A 25,509-nucleotide genomic window follows, 5' to 3' on the forward strand; every position below is an offset into this window, starting at 1 on the left:
AGAAGTGTAGACATTCGTAATTGGTATTTTGGATAGAAAACTGATAGTCTCCCCAAGAATCTTTGAATTAAAAAATCATGGTCTTCGATTAGGATTATGTTACGCACCGAAAGTTTTTCCATCATCAGAAATATTGTTTGGAAATAAGTCGAGATAGAAAAATAAACTGACTTCCTACGTCAGAAAGTGTGGCCAGGAAACTGTTCATAATTTGTTGATAGCTCACTGCAAGTTTGACCCTCATTAGAGAACTGAAATACAGAGAGGACAGCTAATATGATATAATAACAAAAACCAAACTAAAACTGGCAGTTTAAAATGTTTTCGACTAACCCACCTTGTATCTGAAGAAATACAATACAGCTATAAAACTTTTAATCCGATTATGTAGGTATTTTGAGTGGAAATGAGTGACCAGTGTCGTAGAGTATATGATTAAAACATTAGTTACTTTAAATAAATAAATATATTAATATTCTTAAACTGTAGGTACTGTAAACTGTATTTTTATTTAAAAAAAAAATTATTTTATTCAAAAATAATAAGTTACTTGCAATTTGTAAAAGATACATTTATTTAATTAATACCTATTTTTAAATGATATAAACTACGATTACTTACAAAACTATTCAAATTCAAAATAAACAGGATCATCTTCGGAATCCGAGTCGTCTTGCAGGTTAATAATTAGCGGTTGTGTCTATACAGTCGCATCAATTATATTGTCAAGATCCCACATTTTTTGTTCTTCTTCTATTGCATGTCTTACTGCATCTCGCCAATTTTGTTCTGTAATATGTTGTAAAGACTCATATAACAATTCACGTACAGCTTGTATTTTATATGACTTATTTTTTCTAGCCACATAGCTTTTCATTTGTGCCCAAATGAGTTCAATTTCGTCTTTCCGCCATTTTGTCAACTACGTATTTCTTGAACTTAGATTTGTGTTGCCGGGCAATTTTTAAAAGTTCTGCTTTAACCATTCTTTCTTCGTAAGGCAGGGACTTATTCCGCAGCCAGTCAATGATATCCTGTTTCTTCCACGCAGTCGTTGGAAGTCTTTCAACTTGTCGTGAATGATAAGGTGCATTATCTAATACTATAATTGAGTTTGGTGGTATATGTTCAATCATCTGCTCAAAATACTCTTCGAAAACATCAGCTGTCATCTCTTCGTGATAGTCTTTTGTGCTTTTGGATTCAAATTCCAACAAACCATGCTTAGCAAATCCTTTTTCACTGCCAATGTGAGAAACTATTAATCTACTGCCTTTACCAGAGGGTGGGGAAATCCTTCCATAAAGGCTTGCCTGGAGCTTGATATATTTTTATCTGTCCAAATTTTTGTGAGAGTATGACCTGCGTTTACCCACGTTTCGTCCTGATAGTAAATTGGCCTTCCTTCAGCCCGAAATTTTCGTATAGATCTTAGATACTTTCTTCTCCAACATATTATCTCTTCCCGGTCAATCAAAAGTGATTTTCGGTCTGATTTCTCCCACCGGAAATTTAATTCTTTTAAAACTTGCCACAATTTGGTTCGTCCGACATGAGGCAAATCCAGGTCGTCTCTAACTTCTTGTAAAATTTTGTTTAAGTTGGGTATTTCTTTTTTGTAAAAAAATTCGTGAATTTTCCTTCGAATACCATTTTTGGCAAATTCATCAATTTCAATAGGTTTTCTCCCCCTCTTTAAGTATTCGTTTGTATTTGGGTTAGCTATACCTTTTTTTTTTCTTTCTGATAGGAACCTATATATTGTTGACTCCCCTACGCCCGTCATGTTGGCACAACTCTTGATTATGTCCTGAACAGTGTTTGTGGGATTCTGAGAAACCAGAGCATTGTGAACGTTCAAAACACTAGTCTTCTCTCTTGGTGAATAGACAGACTTACTGACTGTACGCAACAGTACCGGTGTAAAACTTGATGATGTTGATGATGATGATGAAGCCATCGCAAGCAATCAAACAAAACAAGCAGGAACGAAAGGTACGTATATGTTTGTAGGAATATGAAAAAAAGTTACTCACGCACTGCACAAAATTCGCAAAATAAATATTAGAGACGTTAATTACTGCCGTAGACGCCGAAACACCAACGAGCCGTAAATTAAATGCGATTAAAAATGTACTAAACCAAAAATTATTTTCGTTCGTAACAACTTCACCCTTTCAAGGCAAGTTTCGAAGCTGAATATTTAATGAATAAACACCTCAGGAACCTCCGCCTATGATTTTACGAGTTTTACGACCGTTTTATGACTTGGGCCCTCATTTTGTGCCATCGACAAATTATGAACGGACTATAGACGTTCTTATCTTGAAAGATTACATTAGGCAGGGGGGCCTGCTGACAAGTCAAATCGTTTTTTATTTTCGTTAACAATGTTAATATGGTATATTTCATCAAACAAGCGATTGAGAAATATATACGAACATTGAATAATATTTGTTGAGTGTTATATAGACATTCGTGATATATAACATCGCTAAAGTCGATTTGTTAACGCAAAAAACATTAATTTCTTCAATTTCAAGTCGTGATGCAAGAAATCGATGAATTTACTCAGATATTCCATGCCAAAATTCCTCAGAAACTTTCTTCCGTCATTAAAGTATCCGTCTGTTTTCAAACTGAATATACGAGACCAGTCAAATTTTTACCATCAGATATATACGAGGTCTGTTCAAAAAATAAGGTGGATTTTCTTTTTTCTCAAAAAATATTCATCTGTTCATCAATTTCCATTTTGTCCCCTTCAGATATAATACTCTTGTACCAGAGTTATTTATAATCCTCGAAACAGTTCTAATATGCACTTTTTGGTATGTCTTTGAGCTCTCAGCGATTCGGTTTTTATATCCTTAATCGTGGCAAAACGCCGTCTTTTCATGGGTCTCTTCAATTTTGAGAACAGGAAAGAGTCGCAGGTGCCAAATCTGGTAAATACGGTGGTTGAAGCATGATTACGGTTTCTTTGGCCAAAAAATTACATGGAACGAGCCAACCAATATGCCGATATTCTCAGCAACTTCTATAATAGTGATTCGTCGATTCTAAATAACAATTTTCTTGGGTTTGCATGTCAGCAAATTGTTCTCAGTAGACACTGCTGTCGTAGTCTTGTAGGAGGACAGAAATTCTTGCAGGTCGGGTCTGTGAGACATGAATCTTGACCAGGTTAATCATTTTCGCCAGAAAAAATTTCGAACCCCCACCCAAATATTTCACAGTTCTCAAAAAATTGGAAATATATTTTGCAGGTCGGCGGAAATTCTTGCAGGTCGGCGGAAATTCTTGCAGGTCGGGTATCCCAGACATAAATCTTGAAGAGGTTCATCATTTTCGCTGGAACGTCGTCATTCACATATTCTCGACCTTCTGTGAAAAGCTTGTACCACTAGACCACTTGTAAATATTTTTCTGGCTCAAACTACACCATATTTCATTTTTGACACAAAATTTGACGCAAATTCTTTGATCCAGTTTTTATAGCAAAAAAAACACTCACCAACAATCTAAAAATGCTAAACAGCTGAAACTGTGAACAAATGTACCAGACGAGTGTATCAACATGAAAAAATAGCCCGCGAAATTTGAACATTCTCTAAAGGTATGTTCCCATCGTGTCTGAAAATTGCCACAATCATTCCTCTACATAAAGGAGGCGATCTTGACAACCCAGCTAATTTTAGGCCAATTGCTTTGCTACCCGTCTTGTCTAAAATTATAGAAAAACTGGTAAAAAAAGGAGTAATATCCTTCCTCGAGAAAAACAAGGTGATAAATTTATTACAATTTGGCTTTCAGTCTTCAAAAGGTACACAAGACGCCATATTTTCACTCATGGAAAACCTGTACACCAATCTGAATGACAGAGAATCTGCGGCGGCCATGTTTTGTGACCTAACCAAAGCCTTCGATTGTGTAGACCACATGCTGCTTCTTCGCAAGCTGGAAGTTTACGGATTTAGAGGATCGGCATTACTTTGGTTTGAGACGTACCTTTCTCATCGGCGGCAGAATGTTCTATTAGATGGAATTTCATCAGAGGAACGCTTCATTGACAGTGGGGTTCCACAGGGTTCCGTTTTGGGACCGGTGTTGTTTCTCATTTATGTCAATGACTTGGTCCATGTTAACATAAGTGGTAAATTCACATGTTTCGCTGACGACACCACTATCCTCTGGCATAGCAATACATCCTCCAATTTACTTGATCAAATCATCGTCGACATAAGAACGGTTAAAGAGTGGTGTGATTCCAATCTCTTATCATTGAACATCGATAAAACAAAGGTGATCACGTTTAGATGTAACATAGGGGAAGTACACTTGGAAAATTTAAAAATTGAAAATTTGGAGAAAAACAAATTTTTTGGGCTCTTTATTGATGAAAATCTAAAATTTGATTTCCATGTCGACTACTTATGTAAAAGACTAGCAGCAGGATGTCATGCAGTGAGAGTTGTTGCAAGAAAGTTGGACACTACTATCTCAAGATCAGTTTATTTTGCACAAATTGAATCCTATTTACGTTATGGAATTTGTTTTTGGGGAAATTGTGCAAAATTTCGTTTCAATATGGTATTCTCTCTACAAAAAAGAGCCATCAGATATTTATGCAAGGCTAGCTACAGGGATTCACGCCGCCCATTATTTGTGAAGCAAAAAATTCTGACCTTAGTATGTCTTTTTATTTTGGAAACAGTGTGTCTTATCCACAAAAAATATAAAAATCAATTTGGGAACACCGCAACTTATAGTACACGTCAGTCTTACTCCGTTTCCCTTCCCACACCTTCTCTAGCCCTTACACAAAATTCTATTATTTTCAATAGCAAGAAGTTATTTAACCACCTTCCCATTAATTTAAGGCGAATATATAATGGAAAGAAATTCAGAAAGAAAGTGAAAGAATACCTTGTTGGGAGGCCCTATTATAGTGTGGACGAATTCTACCAAGGCTCTATCGAATAATTGACATGGAGCTTTGTGTAAACAAGTTATTGAAACCAACACAAAATGGCTATCAATGTTCATTATGTAGAATTATATATTTACGTTTACTTAATATTCATAAATTCATGTACTTATATTCGTAGCTGTTCAGCTGGACTTAATATTGTTCTGTCCATATACTCTACTCCGGTGTTTAAGCATTATTTTATAGTTTATATTTGTTAATTGTCCCTTATACATGTTTTACTTTACTAGACTTTGCCAATAAGATGTTTATATCTTGGGTAATAAAGCATATTTTGATTTGATTTGATTTCACCACATTTTTTGAACAGACCTCGTACAGTGTCACCATTAAAGTCGGCAATATACGGGATTTTTTTTAACAATTAACTTCTACATAGAATTAGCCTTTTTTCTGTCAGTACCTCTGAAAATTGACAATCCAAAAAATTAAAAATTTCATTTTTTCAGGTAACTTCGAAAGTCATCTGAAAAAGTTGTTTCTTTCACATACCAAGTTTCATCAATCTGGGACAATTTTTTGACGTTATTGATGAATAACCCATTCAGAAAAAAATCAAAGTTTTCAGTACACATTCACTTCTCCGTGAACAGCACGTCATATGGATTCGTTTTTATGTCAAGAAAACTTCAATTGCATATGAAATATCAAGCGAAAGTGTTGCGAACTCGTAATATATTCATCATTTTTAAAAAAATAGCAAAAAGTCGATTTATTTATTATTCAACAAGTAGGAACAACTTAACATTGAATGTAACTATTATGAATCTCAAGAAACGATATGACTGAAATTTGGTGTCTGTCCAGTTCCAAGAGAACAAACACCCTTCTATTGGAACTGGTCAAAGTAAGGACAAAGCCAGTGACGAGACATTGGGTTCAGGTAGATTACGACCCCCTCTTAAACAATCACACCTTTCTATTCTTATATAAATATTTTAATTAAAATGTTGTAACAAAAATTATTGTATAAAAATAAACAACGCTTTTAGTTTCAACAATTATTTTTGACTAGTAAGCGAATATTTATTTGGGTATTTTTTTCAATCTTATATTAGAAAATGGGACATTTTGCCAATCATGCAACAAGGAAAAGCTGGCAGATATATACATAAACTCATAATCTTTGTAGGTGTTTGAGTTTGAAATGACTTGATGGAAATAACATGATTGGTTTTTAATTTTGTGAAAGTTGACAATTAGCCAAGATGGAAACTTTTGAAATAACTGATCTTTGTTCTATTCGAGAAACTACCTGGTCTATTTTTGAATAAGTGTAACGCACATGCACGAATTTTTGTAAACATGTGAGATTTATACATTTAGAGGATGTAAAATTGACTGTATTTTCATTTTCTCCAATATTGTGATTGTTTCAAATGAATATTGAAGATATTCATCAATACGAGAAATATTTTAGGATTTTTCTTTTATAGTATACTAGCTTTTGAACTAGGTTAATGAGATTCTATTTTTAAATTGTACATACGGGAGTTCAATAATAATTACAATACATTTTTGTGCGAAAATTAAGATGTCAATATTTCAACTCATATTCCTCTGCATGAACTTGGGTTAATCTGTGCTTGGGTATATAAGTACTAATATTCGGAAAAAGTACTGGGTCATAGGTTCAAGGAATATGGAGCCCTATGTTCATTTACATTATAATAGGTTTACGTATAGGTTACATAAGTACGGGGGCAAAGGATTTATGAAATATTTCAACTCTCACCTTTACAGTCTTCTGATGGTTTCTCTGTGGCAAATTGAGTTCTTGCTGCCATTTTAATGAGTCTTTGTCTTTTATTACAGAATTGAAAAAACTACAAGAATATTCTGCAAACGTCTTCTGGTTTTCTCAGTTCATACAATTTCATGGAGTATAAAAGTAAGTATTTCTACTGCACAAACTAAATTGCGGTATTTATCTCAATATACTCGACTCCTTCTGAGAAGTGGTCTGATGATGTGTGGATAATGAATTTTTTTAAGATCAGTCTCATTCCAATTCTATATCTTATTTCAGTCGCCAGATTTGCTGCCTAGAAATACGTCTTTGAAGGTTTCTCAATGGCAATTTACATTACCACTGAATATCCACCAACCCAAATATTACTGCCTGATGGTTCTTTTTATCAGCCAGCTGATTGTATTTGTTTATTTTCCAGATTTGAGTACAAATAGACCGCAACTAGTAATTATCTTCGAAGAAGCTGGGACACGAAAGAGCACAACACAACACTCTTAACTAACCAAACGTTCACCTCACACTGATATTTTTCAATTTTTGTAATATCTAAAAAAATAAGCACCTCCCACTCCAATTAGAACACAGTTGCCAATGTGACTGCTCAGACCAGCGATTTGTCTTACTCAGAATAGGAAAATTCTATCGATGAGGGCGTTAGTGTGTTCCACAAATGGCGACGTTAAACGGTTAAAGCTAATCTGCCAGATGAATATTAAACATATGTTCATGTTTGTTGCTGTGTTTGGGGTTGATACTTTTTTATCTTCATGTACCCATAAATGTATACTCAATGAGGAGATGTCTTAGCATGAATTGCATTATCGCTGCTGGTATGAAAAATCGACTAAAACCAACAAATAATCAAATTCAATAAAAACTCGACTGAGAAATTCCGTTCGGAATGACCGGCCGCACCACTGAGAAAAAAATGTGTTTTGTTGCAATCTTTATTGACATAGTAATTTCATGATTTGATAATGATAATAGTATATTATTCAACGAGTCAAAAATATGGTGATAGTCATGAATCATTAGGGCGGATAATGATCATTTCTCGCAAATCAAATAGTGTATTCGTTGTATGTCTCGTTTCAAGAATATTTTAAAGTGAGATTAATTAGCGAAGGATAGCGACTAGACGAAATTCATTCGTAAATAATTTCAATTTTCGCTACTTCAATCAATTTCGAATAGTTTGAAAATTGAGCTGTGATGGGATTTGAACAAACGAATCTTCTAGCTTACAAATCACGTCTTCCAGCGACTACTCTATGAAGCTAGCTCATAAATTAGTGTGACATGAAGTTGTTTGACTTTCAATCCTTTTTCATTATTGTGTAAAAAACATCAATTTCTTCGTTATATTAGGAATTTTTGGTAGGGTATATTTATTATCACGTTCTGAATCCATTTTTTGATTCTTGTTTTTTGTTACAAACTATATATTTCGAAACGAACTGTCAGTTCAATGATTATAAGTATGACGTTTGAGAATACTTTTCAACTGTGATGTAATGAATTGCAACTGTAACTGTTCAGCTGTGAAGCACATAATATATACGTGTCAGTACTGTTAGTGGCATAGAGAAAAACATATTTATTTTATGGTCAGTATTCAGTGAAACGGATCACAGGCAGCGTAGCCATTACAATACTTTCGCACTAAATTCACTGCATTTGAATCGTTAAAATATTTGAGTACGCCGTTTAATACTCTAGTATTTTTTCACCATGTTCATCAGATCAGTCTAACTAGTAAAATCAGTACTAAACTGATTGCTTATACATTTTGGTGTCAATTGTCTTTGGTGTACACCCGTTGTCACTCAAATATTTGTTATTATTGTTGGAATAAATTTCAAATTGATGAATGAAAAACTGTTACTATAGCGAAGGATGGGTGGACATATGCTGAATATATCAATTAAATATTGATATATTCAGCACTATAGTACTCGTTTACGATCGCCTTCTAGTACCTTTTTTCGAAGTGTTGAAGCAACACAGGTCACAGTAGGTTCATCCAGTTGGCAACACTGTGGCATAGTGTTCTGTGCGGGTAGTGTCACTAGTGTCAGTGTCACAGAATACTGTAGTCACAGATTAACTACTTAATCTGTGCTGTATTGGTACCACAGAATATTATTTACTATTCAGATTGTTTATTATTCTGTGGTAGTGTCAATGTCGTCTGAAATCTGAGAAAGGGAGATAGGTTGTTTCAAATTTCAATATTTGAAAATTTCAAGTTTACAAAAATATTGAAAACCATGCATTGTTTATGATGGCCAATAAAAATTTCTATGGAAAACAGCAGCAGACTTTCACAGGAAAATGTGTTCTCATAAATGAAGATAGATTTAAGGTTGAATTAAGTGCTTTCATCCAAGAGGCTATTGATGTCTTCAAGACTATTCCAACTAGATTCTATGGTGAATTCTAGTCTTGATAAAATATATTTCATTTACTAATGGAATTGTTTCTAGATCCGAAATCGCGCATTTGGAACTTTGACGTGAAAAACCATGAGCTGGTTGTTGCCAGACTCAAGCACTTGAGGCCCAAATTAACTATAGAACCTTTACCGAAATTCGTCTTGAATTGTCTTCAAATTAGAAGCAATGAAGCTGATATCGATTTTGATAGATTAGATCCTGTATTACTAAATTCGTTAATGCCTTTCCAAGTTGAAGGACTAAGGTAATTTATTTTCATATCACATATTCATCTAAGGACCTTTATCACGTACACTTCGCAGGTTTGGTATCAACAAGAATGGTAGATGCCTAATAGCAGACGACATGGGTCTCGGAAAGACTTTCCAGGCTTTGGCAATAGCAAATTATTACATAGACGAGTGGCCATTGTTGATAATTACGACCTCCAGTATGAAGTAGGTGAGTTATTTTTCACACATTTGGGGTACTGAAGGTAGAATGTTTTCAGGGCTGTCTGGGAAGAAACAATTACTACTCATTTGCCGTCGATATCTATCATGGGAATTCAGTATATGATAACAGGAAAGGACTACATTGGTGATGCGAGGATTTTGATAGTTTCCCATGACATGATGTGGCGTAGTCTAAAAAAATTACAAGAGAGGCATTTTGGAGTAATGATTGTTGACGAATCTCATACCATGAAAAGCTTCAAAAGCAAGTGTTTTCAGTCTGCCGAGACCCTTGCTAAAAGAGCAAAGAGGGTTATCTTGCTAAGTGGCACTCCGGCTCTGTCAAGGCCTAGCGAGCTCTTCACTCAGCTCAGTTTAATAGATAGTAAATTTTTTGGCACATTTTATGACTTTAGCAAACGGTACTGTGACGGTCAGCAAACTGCATTCGGTTGGAACGCCAGCGGCAAGTCCAACTTGGAAGAGCTGGAGATCATTTTATCAAAAAAATTTATGATCCGTAGGACCAAAGAAGATGTGATGAAAGCGTTGCCCAATAAAAAGCAAGAGATGATTACTTTAGATACAAATCTAAGTCAATTTTCTGTCGAGGACCGTAGTTGTCTTTTGGGGTTGGCTGAAAAGTATAGAGAACAGAAGGGACCACAAAAGCATAGCGCTCTATTGAAATTCTTTTCCGAAACCGCTGCAATCAAAATTCCTTCCGTGTGGTAAGTTTCAGAGTATAATATGCCATAATGAAGTAATAACGTCATTGAATTTCAGTTCTTACATTTTGCAAACTCTGGAAAGCAAAGTGAAATTTTTGGCCTTTGCCCATCATCAGGTAATGATGGACGCTATAGAAGACATAGTCAAGAAGAAAGACATAAAGTACATCAGGATAGATGGAAACACTACCTCGGATCAGAGAAAGTACTTTATCAACAAATTCCAGCTGGACGATAAATACAAATGTGCCATCTTGTCCATAACAGCTGCTAATGCTGGAATTACTCTCACTGCAGCCCAGATGGTGTTGTTTGCCGAGTTGCATTGGAATCCCAGCGTGAGTAGTCACTGTTAACATAAAATTTATGTAATTTTGTTGGATTCATTAGCACTTTTCCAAAAAATTATTCCATTCATCATTATTATCAGTGACTTAGCTCTTTAACTGTGAATTCTGCAAAGTCTTCCACTCAAGAAGTTGCTGAGGTTCCCTGGGCACATCTGCCACATTGAAACAAAAAAAAAAATCACGAAGCAGTAACATACTTATGATGCACTGTTTGGAACCTTTGGTGTAGTAATGAATATTACTGGAGTTTTTTCCCAACACCAAATCGTTATTTTCAACACCTCGACACGTGTGTCGATCACCAAGTGATCATCTTCAAAGAGGAAGATTAATCTTCCTCTTTGAAGATGATTGAGGTGATGTTTGTATAAGACTGAGGTTGTTTCAAAGTGTTAGTTTGTGTTCCTTTAATCTGACTGATGTTCGCATATTCGTTTAGCCTACATATTCTCCACAGAAATCTCCACATGCCCTGTTATATAAGCATTGGTTTTGTAGGTTGACTGACTTAGTGTTTTAGTCAGTTGCACCTTTGTGTGTTTGTTATACATTATCATTTTAGAGTTTTCACAAACTTAATTTCTTTCAGATAATAAGCCAAGCCGAAGGCAGAGCCCACAGGATAGGCCAAGAGAATCAAGTAGTTGTGCGATATCTCATCGCCCCTGGTACAGCAGACGATCACATCTGGCCTTTACTTCAAGAAAAACAACGTACGCTCAAAACGGCAGGGCTTTGCAAGGATTCCTTCGGCAATGTTACTGTTACGAAACAAGACAATGAAGTTGTGACAGACGGATTAGACGCAAGTGGTAACAGAATCCCTGATACTAGGACATACTACATGCCTACAAAAAAAAGGAAGGTTGAATCTTCAGATGAGATTTTCGATGATGGATTCGATGATATTCTCAGCAAATGTTCTATGGAAGCGGAAGATGCTTTTAATGATGGTTTTGATGAGTTGTTAGGTGAAATTGACATTTGAACGTGTCAAGGGGTTGTCTCATTGTGATATCGACTGTTTTATTTTATGAAGATATTTTTTATTTCAAATTGTGAAAACTCGTTGGTTTTAGAATAAAGACCATTTTTTGTTTTTCCAATCGTCAACTCCTTGCCGATTATGAAAGTATGTTTGAGTGATAGGATAACTAATGAAACAACATTGATACTGTCAAGATTCATGTCAAATTCTTCCCATGTTGACTCAGATAACTTCATACGAGTACCTGCCATCATTTGTTTTTGATGTTTTCATTATGTAATATATCTTTTTTATGTTTTTTAAATTCTGATTTTTTCTTGGATAACATACAGTATCTCCTAGATTATTCCCACGCAATTTGATAGTTTCACCAAGACAACGCACCGTCTCACACCTCGACGGTTGGCATGGCAAAAGTTCACGAATTACAGTTTGAACTGCTTGACCATCCGCCTTACCCACCAGATCTAGACCCAAGTGACTTCTTCTCGTTCCCTCATCTGAAAATTGGACTCGGAGGACAGAGATTTTCGGCAAATGAAGAGCAATTACTTTCGTGAACAATTATTTTTGAAAGAAAAAGAGTGAAAATGAGACTGTTGAAAAATATAAAAAAAAAAAAAATGTCGTATGTGTGTTAGGTCGATAACTTTTCAGACCACCCTCATAATACACCAAAAAGCATTTGGAGTTTATGAACATCAACATGAATACTTCAGTGGAACACATTTGAATTTACCACTCAATGCTCTAGAAACTTTAATCGCCCTTATTAACACCTCATTCAGAACTGGCTCATTTCCTTCTTCCCTGAAGACTTCCGTTGTCATTCCACTACATAAAGGTGGTGATTTAGATAATCCCTCCAATCTGCATCCTGTTTCCTTAATACCGACTTTAGCAAAAAATATTGAGAAATTAGTCAAAGTACGTTTACTTTCACATATAGTCAGTGGGCATACTTGAGGCCAGGGGAGTAGTTGTTTTCTGAGAGGTGTCAGTCCATTAACCTACTGTGTAGGGAGTTGAGACTGGCCTGAACGAATTGTTCTTAGATAATTTGATTTGTAGCCAGTCTTCAAGTATGCCCACTGACTATATGTGAAAGTTTTCTTTCCTTATACGAGGAATTGGGAAAATTTAGGATATGCAGTTGGCTACCTCGTTCACAGGCAGATGGGGCGACGACAAACCTGTTGTTTGTTGTATGCTTCAGCTTAGTTCGAGGAATGACACTCTGACGGAATTCGATTTTCAATTATCGGAAATCATTGACTTTATGTTGATGATAAGGCCAAAGCAAGGGATCACTGTAGACCACTATTCATCAAGCATCAAATTCTTACGCTTACATGCCTTTTCATTATGGAGACTGTATGCTTAATTCACAACAGACATTTATCGAATGATAACCCATTAAATCCCAGGCACACCGGAAATAACTGCCATATCTCCCTGCCAATACCTAGGTCGACTCAAATTGAAAATTCAATAATATACGAAAGCAAAAAAATTTACAATCATTTGCCTGAACATTTTAAAGCAATTGGAAATAAAAAAAAATATAGGAAGGAGATAAAATTATTTCTCATTCCAAAAGCGTATTACGACCTGCAGGAATATTACAATGACCATTTTTAATCATTTATATTTGCATAAAGATATAGGTTTCAACTTCATGTCTAGATATTGTTTTGTAATTAGTTTCGAATATATGTGAGTGAATGTCATCATTCTATTTGTCATGGTTGTGTTTATTTATTTGGACATTTTATTTATACACGTATATATATATATATATATATATATATATATATATATATATATATATATATATATATATATATATATATATATATATATATATATATATATATATATATACATATATATAATTATTCATCTTTACATTTTATATTTTCATATTTTTTGTCTCTCATATTTATTGGACACAGTGGATATCCACTTCATTGTTATCTACTCACTTTGTCAATAAGAATAATTATTCTTGGACAATAAAGTACAGTTTGATTGATTGATATACACTACCTTGCACTGACGAGTGGCCAAACAGCCCGAAACCGGTCTGTGTTCCAATAATTGAAAATCTATTGCGGCAGTTGTATCGCCAACAGAATATATAGGAATAACTTCAGTGAGGAATCCTGCACTGACACCTGTCGGATATAATCCAACGCCCTTCGTGGTATTAGCCAGGGGAGTAGTTGTTTTCTGATAGGTGTCAGTCCATTAACGTACTGTGTAGGGAGTTGAGGCTGGCCTGAACGAATTGTTCTTAGATAATTTAAAGTACGTTTAGATGAATTCTTAAAACTGCACTGTATTATAAGCAAAAACCAGTTTGGGTTTCAAGCAGAAAAAGATACAAATGATGCTATCTTCTCTTTTTTTATATGAAATTTACTCTGAATTGAATGCTGGTGAAGTAGCCGCCGCAATTTTTTGCGATATTTCAAAGGCGTTTCGTTGCGTCAATCATAAAGTTTTATTAAAAAAACTTCACAAATATGGATGTAGAGGTGTAACGAACACTTGGTTCTAATCGTCCCTTTCAGGTCGGAGTCAAATGGTGAGGACAACGGAACTCTCGGAGAACTGGGCCATTGAATCTGGTGTACCACAGGGTTCTGTGTTAGGCCCTATTCTGTTTCTGCTATATATGAATGACATATCTATGATTAACATATCTGGTAGTTTCACTCTATTCGCGGATGATACTACAATATTTTGGACAGAAAACACTCAATGGAGCTAAATAAAATAATATCATCCGACTTGAAGAAGGTGAAGAGCTGGTGCGATGCAAATTTACTCTCTCTAAATGTATCCAAAACGAATATAATATCATTCAAATGTTCGCTTGATGACATTGCAATAGACGCTGACGTATTACAAAATAAATTAAACACAAAGTTCCTCGGTGTATTCATTGATAATAGGCTGAAATTTGATGAGCACCTTAAACAACTGAAGAGTAAGATCTCCTCAGGATGTTATGCAGTTAAAGTGGTTTCAAATGAGTTGGGTTTCCATGTCGCAGAGACTGTTTACCATGCACTTATTGAATCTCGACTACGTCCGCCCAATAAACACTTTACCACCACTTGAAAAAGTATTAGAACTAGCTGTATATAACCAATTCAGTACATATATTGAAAATAACAATTTATTAATGGAATATCAATCAGGATTCAGATCAAAGCATTCATGTGAATCTGCCCTCCAACTTACTCTGTCCAAGTGGAAACTATTAATTGACGAAAATAAATTTATAGTGGCAGTATTTTTAGACTTCAAAAGAGCTTTTGAAACAATCGACATTTCAATCCTTCTCTCTAAATTAGAATACTATGGTATTTCTGGCAATGTATTACAATGGTTTAAAAGTTACTTAGTCAATAGATCCCAATGTATGAAAGTCAACAATGTATTTTCGAGTGAAAGAAATATTAATACTGGAGTACCGCAAGGTAGTGTATTAGGTCCCCTACTCTTCATACTATACCTAAATGATATTAACTATATTCCAGACTGTGAATTCATAAATTTGTTTGCAGACGATACACTACTCGCAGCAAGTGATGTTAATTTAGATAATGCTATTCGCAAACTAAATATGAGCTTACTTAATATTACAGTCTTTCTGAACAGAAATAAACTCAAATTAAATGTTAACAAAACGAAAGCCATGATATTAACAACTCCATTTAAATATAATTCAATTGATAAGAATACAATCAATATTAATATATATGGTGAATCTATTGATATTGTTGAAGAATATAAATATCTGGGTTTCATAGTTGATAACAATTTGAATCTGAAAAAACACTTTCAATACATCTACAACAAAATTTCTAAAAAAATGTTTTTCTTCACAAGGATAAGTCGTCAACTAACATTTCAATCCAACTTAACAGTTTACCGATCAATAATTCAACCGCATTTTGATTACTGTGCCAGTTTACTTTTTCTGCTTGACGGAAACTGCATATCAATGCTACAAAAACTACAAAACAGAGGTATGCGAATACTGTTAAAGTGCAACAAATATACTCCCATTGCAACAATGATTGACGCGTTGAACTGGTTGACAATAAAAGACAGATTATACTATTTTTCAATGATTTTCATCTTTAAAATACTTACTGGTCAAATAGCACCTTACTTCAATGAATTTATCAGTTTCAACCATCAAATTCATAACTATCCTACAAGAGGTAGCAGTGACCTGTGGGTTTCAAGAACTAGTCTCTCAAGAACAATGAACTCGTTATTTCATAAGGGATTATTGAATTATAATAAACTTCCTATCAACATTAAAAAAAGCAATTCACTCCAACAATTTAAACACTCCCTTATGGAATATATACGATCACAGAATTATTAGATTAAGATCTGCATCTATTGTTTTCTTTTCATTGTCCATTTTCCCACTAGTACATTTTCTTATTTTCGCATGTTATATCTAATACTATATCTAACATCTAATAATATTATATATTTCGTCTAAAATTTCATTTAATATTCACAATCATATTACCATTTGTATATTAGGATGTCTATTTTGAATAAAGGTTATTATTATTAATGGAATACCTTTTTGGGGAGCATGCAACTCATCCCTTCTCTCTTCTGTATTGATATTACAGAAGAGGGCACTAAGATGTCTCTGTAAAATCAAACCCAGAGAATCGTGCAGGAATTTGTTCACTGCCAATTAAATGTTAACAGTCATCGCACTTTTTATCTTAGACAGTTTGCCTTAATTATAAACATAAATCGAAGTTTAACTTTGCTTCTACTCCTTATGCTACTCGCAATAGCAATTATACCTTTAGACTTTCCATCCCAACTTCGAATTTAATCAAGGATTCCATATACTATAATGGTGGTAGATTGTTCAATCATTTACCATTAGAAATAAGATCTGCAAATCAAATAAATTTAAAAATTCTCCAATATACAATGCTATCTCACTTTACAATTACCTGATTCAATCAAGGAGTCAAAATCATATAAAATCTTTAAGAATAATACAAAACTATTCTTAATAAAAAAATGTTTTTATACTTTAAAATACTATTGGAGTGATAATTCCTGTAATAATGTAATATAATATATGTATTTGTTTATTAGGTGCCGTGTTTTATGTTTTTATATTTATATTTTATCTTTATTCTTTAATTTGTTATTCAAGTGTGACTAACTATTATTTTTATTCTTAATATTTATGTAACATATATTACAATTATTGACTTACCATATGTACATTATGTACCGATAATGGTTAATAAAATTATTATTATTATTATTATTATTAAGCAACATTCATTTCAAAAAGGCGGTGAAGAACCTACTTGTTGATAGACCCTATTATAGTTTGAGAGAGTATTTTAGCGAAACCTTCTAACAATATACTAGCAATTTATTCTTGGTACTATCACTTTATACATGTTGGTATTTCATCTATACATTTTTAAGAACCTTTTTTTTATATTTACATTTATACATTTTTGGAACTTTTTTATATCTACATTTATACTCTTTTAGTACTTTTTTTATATTAACATTGTATTTTATGGACTTTGTCAATAAGATGCAAATCTTTGGACAATAAAGTATATTTTGATTTGACATTCATATGTGCAAGGATTCTTGTTCAGAATGTTACAAAGTCGAGCTTTGGAAACCTCGTTTATTTTGACTGAACAGTATGTGATGGAATCGGCCGACATTTTATGAAAATCTATAAAGTAAACAAATAACACCTTATTGTGGTTCACAGAAATGGGATGGGTCTTCATATTCAAGAAACTACTCCAATGTTCTTTCATTCTTTGCGAAAAGACTCAATCCGTTTGGCCAATATCCACAAATCAACTTATATACTCCTGATCTGACACTGAAGTTTTGTCTTGTTTTCAACAAATATGCTCAATTATTTGTCTGGTAATCCATGTCCAAGTCTGTCCTTTTTCAAAAACGAACGATGTTTTTGGTGGGTTCATCAAAGTATGTCAGTGTCCTATGATGTTTATTATTGTTTATTGAATTGGTTTAGGCCTGGTGAATGGCTTGTTTCCACAGTTTTTGATAAGGATGGAGTCCTTGATAAAATTCAGTTCTGAAAATCGAATATTCAATAGTCTGTGAAGCATGCTATTGAAAGCCGCTACTTTGTTGATAGTGTCAAGGAATTATTTATGTCAATATTCATGTAAGATAGTTTGCCAAAAATTGCAAAGAATTGAGTCAGTATGAAGCGTTGTAAAGTGAAACACGTATTGCGGTTTCATAAACTGTGTCAGTGTTAAAATTTAAGCTTTCTGTTAATTCCAATAGATGGCCACCTCTCTGATAAAATTGTAATTTTTATAAAAGCAACTTTTGGCCATGGTCCGCAGGTTGTGGACATTCGATGATTTATTCAGGAGCGGGAGACACAAAAATAGAAAAATCCATAAATTTTACTTTATCCACTTTTCAATTTAAAACTACCGACCAAATAATATAAATATGTCTCATCTATGGCAAGCTCAATTAATTGAGCATTGCAGTTCATAAATATACAAATAAATAAAATATAACCTCCAGTGACAAACGCCATCTTGTCTATACAATTGATGAAACAAATCATAAATACATTTAGATAACCTAGAATTAAACAACAAAATATTTCTATTTAGTCTCAATCAGTTACAAAGTTAGAGCCTTCCAAAAGTGTCGTAACCAAAAACACTTCCTCCAACATAACATGAAGTGGAGAAAAAGCTGATTCCAAAACTATTCTAGGAGCTCCTCGAGTGCTGGAACATAAATCCTGAACGAATAATTCCAATTACTATGGACAAACTTCGATCGTTGTCTAGAGCTCCCGGAAAATCACTATTTACTGGACTTGCTGTTTCTGTGTATGATCTCGTGCAAATTCACCTGATAGAGATACTTCAGCGGAACCTTGCAGGTGCTGCAAGAGAATCTCTTTGCTCCGCAATGGCCCTGCAGGTGGTAGTAGTAGGTGGCGCTCGTCTTGCACTGCCTCTTGCAGAAGTTGCACCGTCGGTTATTCACATTGAACCTGTAGACGCTGAGACAGGCGTGACTCTTGTAAACCGTCTCGAAAGTGAACGACTTCTTGCATCCTTTGCACTTTTTCTTTCTCTTTTGGTGGGTCAGCCTGTGAACCCGAAGGCTCTCTTTGGATTTGTAGTTTTTGGGGCATAACTCGCATACGTAAGGGCGCAGTCGAGAGTGCGTGAAGGAATGTTTGCGCAGAATTGATTGCTTCTTGAATCTCTTGTCGCAGAGTGTGCACTTGAAGGGGCGCTTCTCGGAATGTATGGGCATGTGCTTGTTGACGCTCTGCTTCGTTCGGAATGCTTTATTGCACACTTTGCAGTGGTAGTTTTTCACGTTGGCGTGGACATTCAGGTGGTCCGTTAAATCACGCTTTGAGGAGAATGATTTTTGGCACAAGTCGCATCTGTAAAGATATAATGTAATGTATTACATGTATGAAGTCTATACTAATCAGAATCACATCTTAATAACAAAAAGGTTTCATTTATTCAACTACATCATACGCCATTTTTTTAAACAGATCCCAGTATTGCTATCTCGGCAAGGCCGGTTAAATTGGACAAAAGTTTCCTATTTTGGGGAACTATGATAATCTTGTTTCAGATCGAGAATATCAGTGGTTGTTTTTGAAATTTTCGCCAGAAACTAGAATTGTCGAATTTCTTTTTTGTGGCTCTATGTCTCCACTACGAATGTTATAAAAAAGGCAGAGGAATTTTCAATACTTATTAATTTTTTATCTAATATATAAAAATGGATGTTTGTTGGTTGGTTGGTAAGTGATAAACTTCTACATCGCTCAACTGATCGAGACGAAACATGACATGTACAAGTAATTTTTCATAGAGAAGGTTTTTAGGGTATCACTTTTTCTGTAACTCGCCACTAGATGGCGCTGTAGAACAATTTTTTGAAAGCATACTAAATCCAATATATAAAAATGGATGTTTGTTGGTTGGTTGGTAAGTGATAAACTTCTACATCGCTCAACCGATCGTGATGAAACTTGACATGTATAAGTAATTTTTCATAGAGAAGGTTTTTAGGCTATCAATTATTCTGTAACTTGCCACTAGATGGCGCTGTAGAACAATTTTTTGCTGCGCACGTCATAAGTCAACGAAATATAATGTATTTGTATTGACATAAATCTGTATAATAAATTACCAGAGCAGATCAAACAAATTACCTCTGATAAAGTGTTTCATGGTAGAGTGAAGCAATTGCTGCTACAAAAATGTTACTATAGTTGTGATGAATTCCTGGAAGATGATTTCCGTTGAGCAATGATTTTACTTATTTTTTTTCCTCTTACTATTATTTAGTGTTATCTTCGACGCCTGTTCCATATTTTTACTAAGGAATTTATATACGTGTCTTGTCTATATATTTGTATGTATGTGTGTATGTTTATATATGTGGGTGTGTGTATGTGTGTATATATGTGTATGTGTGTATATATGCATATATGTATATACACATATATGATAAATGAAATACCTACCTATTTTATTCGTATCACACTGTTATTATGTTCTATATATATATATATATATATATATATATATATATATATATATATATATATATTAATTTTAAGTTATTGACATACCATATGTACATACTGTACCTCAGTGGCAAATAAATAAATAAATAAATAAATATATATACAGAGTGACCCATTTGAAAGCGGGCCACCTCTCTAAAACTGTTATTTATTATCCGATTCAGAAGTTTTTTTTTTCAATAGATAGAGCGTCAATAGTTCTATTAGAGTGCTGTGAAGTCGAAATATAAATAAAATTTTCAAGGCCTACTTCGAATTTTTTTCAAGGTCAAAAATCCAAAAAACATACTAGCGATTTTTTTATATGAAATTTGACGACGCCACTGGATTTGTGATGCTTTCAAATGGTTGTGACTGAAATTTCAAGATGAAATATGTTTTTTTAACAGAAATATAGCATAAGTAAAATTTTTATCACTTTATCTAAATATTTCGAATTGTCGTCATATTAAATCACAATATTATTAATAATATCGTTTAAAATGCTCTTTCACGTCGTTAGCAGTCGAGCTTGTAAACAGCAGTTATTCAAAATGGTGTCAAATTATGTTTCTTTCAAACAGAACTCCATAAAGTATAGAAGATAGTTATGTCCATCAAAACACTGCAGTTTTTTTGTCATCAGAGAAATGAAATATACATCTTTACATCAAATAGTAATCAATATTCAATAATCAATAATAACCAATACTGATGAAATAAATGAACTACAACAAAAAAATGGATTGAGATGAGAGTGCCCAGACATTAATTTCCGTACTTTGTAACTAATTTCCGATTTAATTCGATACGTTTATTCTACCATTTTCTAATGCTAACTAATCATAAGATTCGATCAAAATTCGATCATTGGTTTGGGGTAACATTTATGCAAGCCTGGTCTTATTCTTTCACGCAGTTCCTCTTTGGTGGTTGTCAGTTATTCCGAATATCTACATATCTTGGTTTCATTCAAACATGTTTGGGATGCCACATTTCGAAAATATTATTTTTATTAGAAGGCTTTGAAAGTTAAGTTGCCGTGGAGATGACAAGTCATTAAAATAAAAGACGAAAAGACACAAATTTGTCAGTATTAATAGTGAAGTTTATAACTCTTCAAGTACCTACACTAATAAAGAAGTATGGCAGATAATTTGACTTTGCAGGAGAAAATTGAAATAGTAAAACTTCGTGGTAACAACGACAGATCCGAAAGGGAAGTATGTAGAATTTTCAATAACATGCATCCGGAACGTCGAAATATTAGCAGAGCTACAGTTGGAAGAGTAAACAAAATTTTCAATCAGTATGGAGCTGTTAGTAAACATATCCTGAAGAATATTAATACTGTACAAAGGCAGAGACGAAATAATTCTGAACGAATTCGAAATTATTTTAATAATAATCCGAAAACAAGTGTGAGAATTGCAAGTTTGGACATCAACTTACCGCGTGAAACAATAAGGAGAAATCTTAGGAAATATAATAATATGAAGCCCTTTAAACCAAAGTTTCTTCACACCTTAGAAGAAGGCGATAATGAAAAGAGGATGGAGTATAGTTTATGGGCTCAAGGAGAATATCTAAATAACAGGAATTTTCTGAAAAAAATTTTGTTCAGTGACGAGGCAACATTCACAACCAATGGAACAGTTAATTCTCAAAATTCAAGGTACTGGACGGAAGAAAATCCACATTGGATAATAAATTGCAGAAGACAGTACTCCCAAAAAATAAATGTTTGGTGCGGAATATTACATACCAGAATAATTGGCCCCTTTTTTTTTGAAAACAATTTGAATGGTCAAATTTTTTTGAATTTTTTGAAAAACGAGTTTTCCAACGCTATGGATGAACTTCCACTAGCAGAAGAGGCCCATATTCTATTTCAATTAGATGGCTGTTCCATCCACAATAGCAGGATTGTTAGAGATTGGCTGGAAGAAAATTTTCCTAATCGGTGGATAGGGCGAAATAGTTCACTGATTGAGTTTCCCCCCAGATCCCCGGACTTGACTCCACTTGATTTTTTTTTATGGGGCACCGTTAAGGAAAAAGTATACAAAACTCGCCCAACGAGCAAAGAGGAACTGCGTGAAAGAATAAGACAGGCTTGCAGAGATATCACCCCAAATCAATTATTGAATGTTTTGGTTAACATTAGAAAACGATATGATAAATGTATCGAATTGAATGGAGATTTGGTGGAACAGTCCAAAATTTAATGTGTGGGCATTGTCATGTTAATACATTCTTTTGTAGTGGTTCATTTATGGTTTTAATATTGATAATTATATTATGATATAAAGATGTGTATTTCTATTCTTTGACAACAAACTGCAGTGTGCTAATAAAGATAACTATATCGCACATAAAGTTGTTATGTTCTGAAGAAGTATTTCAAACCATATTATTTACAAAATTGTTATTTAATATACAACTATTTGAATTATTTTGACAGTGATTGGTATATTTTACTTATGCCATATTTCTGTTAAAAAACATTATTTTATCTTGAAATTTCAGTCACAACCATTTGAAAGCATCACAAATCCAGTGGCGTCGTCAAATTTCATATAAAAAAATCGCTAGTATGTTTTTTGGATTTTTGACCTTGAAAAAAATTCGAAGTAGGCCTTGAAAATTTTATTTATATTTCGACTTCACAGCACTCTAATAGAACTATTGACGCTCTATCTATTGAAAAAAAAAACTTCTGAATCGGATAATAAATAACAGTTTTAGAGAGGTGGCCCGCTTTCAAATGGGTCACTCTGTATATATATATATATATATATATATATATATATATATATATATATATATATATATTTTGATTGATGCAACAAATTTTCCTTTATTTTGAGTATTTCAATATTAAATTCTGCAAAAAGGATTTGAAGCTTTATATCTTCTATTAATTATCTGCGAGCGCTTTCGACAGTTGGTAGTACTGTCATCTTCTAGGCACTCCTCAAAGTTTGAGGAGTGCCTAGAGTAGTAGAGTAGGAGTAGTTCACCAAGAAGATTATCGATATGTGGTTCCCAATTTAAGATATCATCCAAAGTAACTCCAAGTAGCTTGATAGACGAGTTTTTTGCTTTATTGAAGTTCAAATTAATTGTTGTGAACCATATTTCATCATAATAAACTGGATTGGAGGTAAATTCCTTAAAGAGAGAAATGTATTATTGGGACTGAATGAGAGACGTATTCTTCTTATATGAAGCTGAAATAAGTAGAACTATGAAAAATTATTGGCCAAAAGTTTTCTTGAAAGTTAGACTTTAAACTAAACTTTCATAAAATGTATAATCCGTTTAAAACACTATCCATGATAGTAATTACACAATTTTTAAAAACATAATAGAGAAATGTTTCCGAAATTTGTGTGATTATTATCATGGATACAATCTGTTGAATTTACATTAGTTACACATAATATATCATGTGATTTCACTTTAATGGGATTTATCTCAAAAATAAAAAACAATATTTATTAATTCAATCTTAAAACATTTCACTATTACCCAAAAATGAATTACTAAATTATTCTAAAAGTGAGTTTTCTTTGGAAAGCATTCATTCATTACCATTATTTTCTGTATCAGAGAGTGTTAAGTTTTCTAAACTGAAACATGATCTGTAACATTTGGAAACAGAATTATGTTTTGATCACATATAAATTTTACTGAAATGAATGGAACAATTCTCTCACCTGAACTTTTTGTAATCTTCTTCGTGCCGTTTAGCATGCGCCTTCAGGTACCTAGGAAATTCAAACTGCTTCCCACAAATAGTGCAGATATAATCTTCTCGTTCGGTTTCCTCCAAATGACTCCTCCTGTGGTTATCTATAGATTTCTGGTCATAGAAAACTAGGCTGCAGATATCACAGGATCTCGGGTGGTGCATCTTTTGAATGTGGTCCTTCAGTTCAAAATAGAAAGTCTTATTACCGCAGTACTCGCAATTACCTGACTGCTTTAATTCAATATGCTTGTTTCTGTGCACCGTAAACTCTTCTATGTTCGCAAGTTTCTCTCCGCAACACTGACATTTCAAGGGATCTTCATCTTTGTGTATCCCCATGTGCTGTTTCAGCGCCTGCTTGCTTGTGAAACTTTCCTTACAGAAGTGGCAAAGAAAAGAACGTACAGTCTCATGCATCACTCGGATATGCCTTCGTAGGCTGGTAGCTGTAGCGAAGGCTCCTTCACAAATCTGAAAATTAGATTAAGCTAACAAAACTGAGACTCCTATCGGATTCAGAAATGGTTTTAACGAAACCAATTCATAACTCACATTTACCATACTCTACCTTACACTTGAATTTCTTTTCTCCTGTGTGAACAACCTCGTGATCTTTTAGAGTGGAAATTTGTTTGAAAGCTTTTCCACACTCCGTACACATATAGGGTCTGTCATCACTGTGCACACGTTGATGCAACTTGGTCTCTCTAGAAGTAGGAAACGTCCGTATGCAACTGTGACACTTGAATGGTTTAGCGCACATATGTTTCCTAACATGCCCCACGAACTGGAATCTATTTTTCACAAATTCCTTGCAAATAAAACAGGTGTGATCTGGTGAATGTATCATTTTGTGAATTTTGAGCTCGTATTCATTCACAAATAAAGTTTGGCATTCCTTACAAGTTATATTTTCGACATTAACGCTATCTGGCTCGAGCAGTTCTACTTTGAGTAATTTGTCACAAGGATGATGTTCATTCCAATCACTGTAATCCATATTAGGTTCATCTAAGGGTTCTTGTTTGATTAGAACTTGTTCAGTAGGATGCGATATTGTAATGGGATCCATTTTGCTGAAATAGTAGTTTGCCTTTACAGCAATGAAAATTAAATCTGCGAATTTATTATGAAACTTTTTCTACAAAACGAATTCTTATTTTATGTAATAATAATAATTATTATCTGCATATTGAGTACATCAAACTTATGACCTATGACCAGTGTTGCCAACTGGATGAACTATAAAGTCGCTACACTTCCACAGCAGTTAGGTTTATATTCCGCTACGCTTGTATTCTATGACAGCCAGTGTTATTCCTGCTCGAAAAAAAAAATGTAACAGATTATGTCGAAAAAAATATAATTTGACAGAAAATTATAAGTGAGTCGCAGAT

The 25,509-nt window shown here is 33.9% G+C and overlaps 3 protein-coding genes across 4 annotated transcripts in view; 1 reads left to right on the top strand and 2 right to left on the bottom strand.

Annotated features, from left to right (window-relative positions):
• LOC111508590 (6-phosphofructo-2-kinase/fructose-2,6-bisphosphatase) overlaps window positions 1–7,300 on the bottom strand; it is a 31,715-nt gene extending 24,415 nt beyond the window's left edge. The window contains exon 1 of the mRNA XM_023164150.2: window positions 6,729–7,300. Within this exon, the coding sequence (XP_023019918.2) occupies window positions 6,729–6,780 (52 nt within the window). The 5' untranslated portion in view covers window positions 6,781–7,300. The remainder of the gene's footprint in view (window positions 1–6,728) is intronic.
• A 1,597-nt stretch (window positions 7,301–8,897) lies between these two features.
• Marcal1 (SWI/SNF-related matrix-associated actin-dependent regulator of chromatin subfamily A-like protein 1) lies at window positions 8,898–12,009 on the top strand. Its single transcript, XM_023164137.2, has 6 exons — window positions 8,898–9,178; window positions 9,233–9,446; window positions 9,505–9,639; window positions 9,693–10,367; window positions 10,423–10,705; window positions 11,307–12,009. The coding sequence occupies exons 1-6, from the start codon at window positions 9,028–9,030 to the stop codon at window positions 11,703–11,705; spliced, it is 1,857 nt and encodes a 618-aa protein (XP_023019905.2). The 5' UTR covers window positions 8,898–9,027; the 3' UTR covers window positions 11,706–12,009.
• A 6,169-nt stretch (window positions 12,010–18,178) lies between these two features.
• LOC111508585 (zinc finger Y-chromosomal protein) lies at window positions 18,179–25,379 on the bottom strand. Of its 2 annotated transcripts, none has more exons than XM_023164136.2 (3): window positions 24,681–25,379; window positions 24,078–24,583; window positions 18,179–19,212 (listed from the first exon to the last, which is right to left on the bottom strand). In XM_023164136.2, the coding sequence occupies exons 1-3, from the start codon at window positions 25,182–25,184 to the stop codon at window positions 18,615–18,617; spliced, it is 1,608 nt and encodes a 535-aa protein (XP_023019904.2). In that variant the 5' UTR covers window positions 25,185–25,379; the 3' UTR covers window positions 18,179–18,614. The 2 variants fall into 2 exon arrangements, with proteins under 2 accessions (XP_023019904.2, XP_074030663.1); XM_074174562.1 differs by having other exon boundaries at window positions 24,665–24,804.
• Between the last annotated feature and the right edge of the window lie 130 nt (window positions 25,380–25,509).

This window comes from Leptinotarsa decemlineata, unplaced genomic scaffold (genome assembly GCF_025532065.1).
Source record: "Leptinotarsa decemlineata unplaced genomic scaffold, Ldec_3_MD MMD2_tig00000591_RagTag_RagTag, whole genome shotgun sequence".
NCBI lineage: Eukaryota > Metazoa > Arthropoda > Insecta > Coleoptera > Chrysomelidae > Leptinotarsa > Leptinotarsa decemlineata.

What these genes read in the sequence shown, in the direction of transcription:
- Marcal1 (XM_023164137.2), top strand. Translation starts at nt 9,028, where the DNA reads ATGATGGCCAATAAAAATTTCTATGGAAAACAGCAGCAGACTTTCACA. An exon ending in ATTACGACCTCCAGTATGAA is followed by an intron (nt 9,640 to 9,692) that starts GTAGGTGAGTTA and finishes GAATGTTTTCAG; the next exon opens with GGCTGTCTGGGAAGAAACAA. An exon ending in ATCAAAATTCCTTCCGTGTG is followed by an intron (nt 10,368 to 10,422) that starts GTAAGTTTCAGA and finishes ATTGAATTTCAG; the next exon opens with TTCTTACATTTTGCAAACTC.
- LOC111508585 (XM_023164136.2), bottom strand. Translation starts at nt 25,184, where the DNA reads ATGGATCCCATTACAATATCGCATCCTACTGAACAAGTTCTAATCAAA. An exon ending in AAAAGAAATTCAAGTGTAAG is followed by an intron (nt 24,584 to 24,680) that starts GTAGAGTATGGT and finishes TCTAATTTTCAG; the next exon opens with ATTTGTGAAGGAGCCTTCGC. An exon ending in GAAGATTACAAAAAGTTCAG is followed by an intron (nt 19,213 to 24,077) that starts GTGAGAGAATTG and finishes ATATCTTTACAG; the next exon opens with ATGCGACTTGTGCCAAAAAT.